General features: G+C 41.5%; 1 protein-coding gene across 2 annotated transcripts in view; it reads left to right on the top strand.

The window, feature by feature from the left end:
* The window catches only part of TTLL1 (TTL family tubulin polyglutamylase complex subunit L1), a 24,549-nt gene extending 21,594 nt beyond the window's left edge, over window positions 1–2,955 (top strand). For both annotated transcript variants that reach the window (XM_060258233.1, XM_060258231.1), the window contains exon 9: window positions 2,550–2,955. In XM_060258233.1, the coding sequence (XP_060114216.1) occupies window positions 2,550–2,679 (130 nt within the window). In that variant the 3' untranslated portion in view covers window positions 2,680–2,955. The remainder of the gene's footprint in view (window positions 1–2,549) is intronic.
* Window positions 2,956–7,890: the final 4,935 nt, after the last annotated feature.

Genomic DNA, 7,890 nt, shown 5'->3' with positions numbered 1-7,890 from the left:
CCCAGGCTGTTGCTCTTCCTGTGCCGAGTATGGAGGCTGCTGCAGAACTTGCCAAGCTGAGCTGCAGGAGTGGAGAGGACCTGGACCAGGTCTGGAGCTGTGCTGTTTGAGTACTGCCACTGAAAAATCCGGTCGCCTGTCCTGCTCTTTATTAAAGTTCACCACCGTGAATAGCATTGAAAGGCTGATGAGTCAACACTGTGATGTGGTGGCTAAAAAGGCAAATGCAGAAGGTAGGACCAGAACCAACAGGTTTTAATTAAATCAAAAGAGTTTCCAGCTCAACATTAGGAAGAACTTCCTGACCATTAGAGCGGTTCCTCAGTGGAACACGCTTCCTCAGGAGGTGCTTGGCTCTCCTTCCTTGGAAGTTTTTAAACAGAGGCTAGAAGAGGAGTCTGTGAATTTAGGGGGAGGTATTTGGGAGTTTCCTGCATTGTGCAGGAGGTTGAAGCAGATGATCCTGGAGGTCCCTTCCTACTGTATGATTCTGTGATGTTTGCGAGCACTGTCGGTGGTGTGATGTCTGGTTCTGCAGCTACATGACTGCAGGCACTCTCCTCCAAGTAGGCTACAGCTTGCTATTCTACCAAGGTTGTGATGAACAGAGACCATGAAGACGATAAAACAGGTTTACCTGTAACTGATGATCTTCAAGTGGTCATCTGTGCATTCGTACCACCTGGCTCTCCTTCCCCTCTGTTGTCAGCCCAGTTGCAATTGTTCATTTGGTTAGTCAACGTTCAGAAGAATCTGGTGGTATCTTGGTGCCCCACCCTCCAAGTATTCCCGGTGGAGTTCCTGAGCACGCCTGCAGAGCAAAAATCCCTCTATTGGAGCTTTAGAGTTACTGATTGGCGTCAACACAGGCGCTGCAGATTCTAAGGGTGTAAATGTACAGATGACCACTGAAAGATCATTAGTTACAGGTAAGCAACCTGTTTTTTTGTTCAACACCAATCTGTTAATAATAAGAATATGACATTGTGCAGTTGTGTAACTTCACAACCTGTCAACCTGGCATGTGTGACTGAAACCTGTCTCTCGGAAGCCATCAGTGAGATCCCCCCTTAACGCCCTCTCTGCTCCCACGCCAAATTGTCCCCCTGGTATATCATGGAATTCAAGGGGATGAAATGGGAGTTGAGATGGCTAAAGCAAGTATGGCGGTGAACTCATAACAGAGGCAAGAACATCTTATAGGATATTTATAAAAGCCTTTGCAAGGATTGAAGGGACCAACGTTCAGAAATATCTCTTGCATGCTTCTTTTCCTTCCCTATTAACAATTCAACTTAGATTACACTTAAATAACCTGTTCTAGAATATCTTTGGTGTTCTTAGACAGGCAGTATATAAAAGGAAGAAATATTTTTCACTGCCACTCCGTTGTGCTACTACCAGGAGCAAATAGTCAGAGAAGATGACTTGGAGATTTAAAAAAAAACCTTAACATTTGGCAGGGTGGACGAAAAAGTTTCTCATTATCTACTCTTTGCAAAAGCCAAGATAAATAAGTTTCTAAAAGGAATAAAATAAATAAAACTTCACACTAGATAAGCAGCAGGCGGTTCAATGCCATCTTACCTCACCCTGAAAGCTATTGCAGTACTGATGTTTTTTAAGTGATCCTAAATTGCCAGAGAACTATTACCCTTAAACTTTGATGTAACCCTTAAAGCTTCTTGCTACACTGTACCTGGTATCACTTTCAAGGTGTTCCACCTTTAAGCAACAATGGATTATCAATAAACAGACTTTGTATTAAACAATTACTTGGTTATCTGAATCTTCCATGCTTGACACCTGTAGTTTCCTGAGTCATTCCTCTTCCATTCTTTGGGATAATTGGGATAACATCTGCCCTTCTCCAGTCTTGTGGTATGTCTCCCGCTCTCCAAGATGATGATGGACAAGATGATGTTAGATAAAGGATCTGCAAGCTCTCTAGAAAGTTCTTTGAGCACTCTTGAATGGATACTATCTAGGTATTCCAGTGAGAGGCTACTTTTATATCTTTTGTTGGATACTTTATCTGTAGCAAGGTATCTTCTAATACAGGGGTGGGAACCTTTTTTCTGCCAAGAGTCATGGATATTTACAACATTCGTGGGGCATGCAAAATTATCAACTTAAAAAACAGTGCTCTGCCAAGGGAGAACAAATCAGACCTGCAAAATTAATGCAAATAATTGTTTTTCTACTTGAAGTCATGTGGGGAGAGCCTAATCTGGTGCACACACACACACACACCTACCTGGCCCGCCATCCTAGGAGGCTGCCGCGTGGTTCAGCCCAGCAATCCCCGAGGGCCACACCAAGTGATCTTGAGGGCTGTTAATGGCCCTTGGGACAGACGTTCCCCACCCCTGTTCTAATGCTATGAGGATTCGGGAATGTAAAATCCTGATGGGGAATTTCTCCCTTTGTAATGCTAAAATTATACTAGTTTTCTTTCTTTTTGTTATATTAATAATTTATGCCAATAAAGGTACTGAACTAAACTGTATAACCTGGCTAGATTATAATGCATGTTTTTCTCTTATTAGATATGACGAAGAGATGGCTCAAAGTGAAGGGCTGGATCGTGATTTTAGAAGTCGCTCTGGACAGTCTATTGGACTTAAAGGAACCCGTGCCAGGGACTCTGGAAAATCAGGTCCCATTACGTGGAAGTAATTACATAATGGCTTGTATTTCCTGAATTTAAGGGCTGTGGTTTTGGTAGGACTCTCTTTTGAGATTATTTTGGATGGTATTCTTTTGCTGAGGAAGGAAATGTTACTGAAACATAATTGTGACAAGGTGAAAGTCTAGACAAAACTGACTTAGTGGCATATACTTTTACTGATAAATTTGTTACAGGCTTACTGCCAGGTTGTTACGCTGCATGTAGCATTAAACAACATCATTATTTCATACTGTAAGACTCAGAATAAAAATAATTTAAACTCATTTTTAAGACATGCTGTTTTCTTAAATAATTGTTTATACACTATTCACAAAACTACACATTCAGAAATTTAAAAGATAGAAAAGCCCCTTGACTACTAGAATTTTAATATTTTCAGTTAAGAACAATACATTTTCCAGTTGCCAAAGGCCCCCCCAGTGTCAAAATCACAAGCCTTTAAATAGGAAAATCTTTTTTGAAACAACACACTGTCATTTTTCTACACTCTTTTAATAATTTGCAAGGAAAAAATTATATTGGAGGATGGAAGGAGGAGTGATTATAGGTCTTATACGTCTACCCGAGATTGAGCTTCTAAGTTGTATAGCAATACAGCAAATCTCTCTTTTCCTGATTTACTGTACAGTGATTATTAGTAGAAACAATATAGTGGAAATAATTTATGCTAGTACTCAGTTTCAGTATGTTTCTCAAAAAGTGGTTCATGCTAAAGACAGTGAGTTGGAACGGATGAAATACAAAATCGTGTGGTGGGGCTCTTTTGCTGTGGTCCGCTTTGCCAAGCTGTTAATGGGGTCTATCCAGTACTGGTTCGACTCCGGTTTACAAGCCAGTGCAGGACTTGCAAGAAAATTCTCTGTACCTTTCATCAGTGATGAAGACTCTCTTCTGATAGGCTCACTATTACTACCTGTGCCAAGGGGTCACTTTTGTTCCACCATCCCTTCTTGATGCTAACTACAAATGCATCATTATGGGGAAGGGGTACCTACTTTGATAATGACACCATCAGTCAGCCGTGGTCAAGAACTACACATACAAATCAGCCACCTAGATTTTCTGGCTGTCAAGTCACTTTGTGCCTTTCTCACCAAGCAAAGTAGTACAAGAGGCCCCTGACAGTATGACCATTGTATACGACATAAACAAGCAAGGTAGTGCTATCTGTACCATTTGGAATCACCTGCCCTGCTGCTTATGGAAGAGGTGAATCAATAATAATAATAATAAATAATAAAATTTTATTTATATCCCGCCCTCCCCGCCAAAGCAGGCTCAGGGCGGCTACAAGTACATCGTAAAATCAAGTACATTTTACCAATTTTCTTCCATATGGAGACTCCTTCAGTAACAAAAGCAGAGTTGCCCACCAGTGACTTGTCACTCACAGCTACTTACAATTGGTATTTGCTTTGCTGGGGCACATCAGAGACCAACTTTTTGCGACACCAGCCAATGAGAAGTATTGGACATTCTGTCCCAGGGCAAGCATTGTTCACAGCTCCTTGGAAGACATATTCTCCATGAGATAGTGTGCCACTTTATAAATTCCCTCCTCTCTCTTCCCATGATCCTTGGTGATACATTTAGCTGCTATATAAAACTGGCTCCTTATCATTCCACATGGCCCAAGACAATATTGGTTTAGCAATGTCCTCTACCTGTCCAAGGACATATTTACTTTACTTTACTTTACTTTATTCGATTTATATCCCGCCCTACCCCACCGAGGTGGGCTCAGGGCGGCTTACAACAATAAAAGCTAACAGAGGTCGATTTAAATACGATTAAAATTATACAATAAAATACATAAAAACCTAAAAATACATAAAACACATCGATATACACTATGCTACTATTCCTTAAATCAGTCCTTCAAATTTCCAATATTCAGTAATCTGATGTTTAAGATTTAATATTCAGGCATTCTGCTCACAGTTAATTATATGCCAACCGGAAGAGGGTTGTTTTACAGGCCCTGCGGAACTGTTCAAGGTTCCGCAGGGCCCTCACCTCCTCCGGGAGCTGCAACAGGGAGCTGCAATCGAGAAGGCCCTGTCCCTGGTCGCTTTCAGACGGGCCTCCTTTGGCCTCCTTTGGCCCAGGGATTGTAAGGAGGTTCTGAGACCCCGACCTCAGCACTCTCTGGGGGACATATGGGGAGAGACGGTCCCTAAGGTATTTCTCTACCTACACAGGGTTCTGGACCTCCTCAGTATTAGTGCAGCATTACATACCCTGAACCTAGTAGCTTGGAGGATTCCCTAAGTGAGATACTCCTCAATGCCAGAACGTCATCGACCAAAATATCTTATAAGTGGAAGTACTTTTGCAACAGTCACTTCAGCACAAGGATGGGATCTTTCCATCTACCTGTTCTGTGCCATCCGTCTTGATACTCTGATTACCGGCTCCATCTGCATTCTCTAGGATTGTCACAGGATTAGTCAGTCTAGTTGTCACTTCAGCCCCATGACCTGTCATTCAAGGTTGCTAACCAGGGAGGCAGTTGGGCCTTTGTTAGTATTAAGTCTGCCTTTACACAGTTTGACAGCTACAACATGACAGCAAGTGATCTAGCTGGCAGGCTAGAACCTTATCTACAAGCCGGTTCTAGCCGGTAAAGGACAGGTGGAAAGTACCTGCTGAGTCAGCATGACTATGGACTGCCAGGATTGGCTGATGGAACTATATATGGACTGCACTACCAGTGCACAGGTCTCTCTTTGAGGAGTCACATGCTGGCGGAGCACTTTGATCCTAAGGTTGATGTATATTACTGCACTAGTGAACACGTTGTATATAATCTGTAAATACACTGTTTTAGCACTAGCTGCAGGTGTCTGGCTCACTTATTTACTGGGGCTCACTATTGTATATATCACACCGCTCACTCTGCACACAACCGCACCGACAGCCTTTGCATGATGAATGGGTGTAACGATTGCTAAAGGAAGATGGGGAGACTGCAGAGAAAATTAATGCTTTGCTTCAGTTTTCACTGCAGGAAATGTGAGACCCTCCCCAGAGTCATATTTTTCAGGAAGGCTATCAGAAGAAACACTTGAACAAAGGGTGTGAAGGAATGGACTTTTCATAATATCAGCTGAGAAAATAGTAATAAAAAAGAGGGTTTGTTGAATGTCTGGAGAAATTAAGCTCTTAACACCACCACCCCTTTAACTGAAACATAGGGCTGCCTTCACTGGTTGATCAGTGAGATGTTTAAGAGGAACCAAAGAACAAGTAGGGAAAAGAAAGCAGAAATAATGACACATCAGAGCACCAAAGAAGAGAGGAGAAATTTTTACTGGAGAAATTGGCAGCTGCAAGCACAAGAAGCTGATTTGACCCAAGGCTGAGCTAAAGACGCTTTGTATTAGAACCTATCAGGGCAGGCAACAGTCTTGTTAGGCTTAACAGGGTACTTTTCCCTTTGTCCTTTTTTTTTTTTTATTCCCAAGGTTTTTTCTGTAAACTGCTTTAAAACCTTTTTTTGAGTGGAGATAGCAGGAACCTTTTTAAGGTGGTGATTTCCTACAAGATAGCGGCCCCGTGGCACAGAGTGGTAAAGCAGCAGTACTGCAGTACTGTGGTCTGAACTCTCTGCTCATGACCTGAGTTCGATTCCGGCGGAAGCTGGATTCAGGTAGCCGGCCCAAGGTCAACTCAGCCTTCCATCCTTCTGAGGTTGGTAAAATGAGTACCCAGCTTGCTGGGGGGAAAGTGTCGATGACTGGGGAAGGCAATGGCAAACCACCCCGTAAAAAGTCTGCCGTGAAAACGTCATGATGCGACGTCACCCCAGAGTCGGAAATGACTGGTGCTTGCATAAAGCACCTTTACCTTTTTAAGTGTAGTTCAGCGGCGAAATCAGCTGCCTAGGCAGGTGGTAAGCTTTCTCTCACTAGAGTCTTCAAGCAGTGGCTGGACAAATATTTGTCAGGGATGCTCTAGGCTGATCCTGCATTGAGCAGGGGCTTGGACTAGATGGCCTATGTGGCTGCTGACTCTATGATTCTATATCTTCGTTTGTCCTAATGCCTTGAGGTATTAGAGCTAGAAAATATGGACATTCAAATGAATTGGTGGTTGAGAATGCAAGTTGAATCTAGGTATGCCAAAGACAAGATGATAGGCTTTAACACAGAGCAATATCCATTTGACAAAATCTTTTTAGGTCCCCAAGAAAAGCTAATTTCTAAACTATAAGCATACCTACTACAGATGAATATGCAAGAGGTAGTAAAAGATTGTATGGTCCAATGGGCTAAAAACTTGGGTCATAATATCATGTTAGAAGAATGGGAGAAGTTGTGGAAATTCAACATTAAATTAAGTCAGTAACCTTTAAAGAAAATTTGTATAAGATGTTTTATAGATGGTACATGACCCCACAGAAATTGTGTAAGATGTATACTAATATGTCTAACAAATGTTGGAAATGTACTAAACAGGTGGATTCCTTTTATCATATGTGGTGGATATGTGAGATGGTGAAGGACTATTGGAAAATGGTTCATGAACTATCACAGAAGGTTATGAAGACACAGATTCAATTCAAACCAGAACTATTTTTATTGAATATATTTCCTGAGGACTATCCCAAAGAGATTAGACACTTGTTGGCGCATATTAGCACAGCAGCCAGGATTCTTCTGGCACAGAGATGGAAACTTCAGGAGATTCCCACGCGAATGGACTTAGTGGGAAAAATTCTGGAAACAGTGGAGCTGGACTATTTATCCCAACTGTTGGCTGAGAAATCTAAGGAAGAAGCAAGAAAATACTGCTTGAAATTCCATACTTGGTTAGATACTCAAGACTCTTAAGATTCTTTGGTGTGAACTTATATCTCCTTTCTCCTGTATTCTGTACTATAAGATTTCCTTTGTTGGAAATGCCAATAGGTATTTTAATAAGAAGACCTACAATATAAAAATATCAAAATGTTGATGATGTAAAGTTAAGAGATAATAATGTGTGAGAATTTATGTATTTTAAGAAAGTATATTAGATGCAGACTTGTATAGTGAAGGATCCTGACTTATACACTGTTTCCAAGTGACCACATTCCACAAAACAATTTCTAAACAGTTATATGTGCCCAACTTATACTGGTCAGGAAGCCATCATTTTATTCCATTCCCCATCATTATCTTGTTAGAGGATCTGTTGCCGATCTCTGTTGGCAT

This window comes from Heteronotia binoei, chromosome 17 (genome assembly GCF_032191835.1).
Source record: "Heteronotia binoei isolate CCM8104 ecotype False Entrance Well chromosome 17, APGP_CSIRO_Hbin_v1, whole genome shotgun sequence".
In the NCBI taxonomy this organism is placed as follows: Eukaryota; Metazoa; Chordata; class Lepidosauria; order Squamata; family Gekkonidae; genus Heteronotia; species Heteronotia binoei.
Note: the sequence above shows the minus strand (reverse complement) of the source record. Positions and strands in the feature narration are given on the sequence as shown.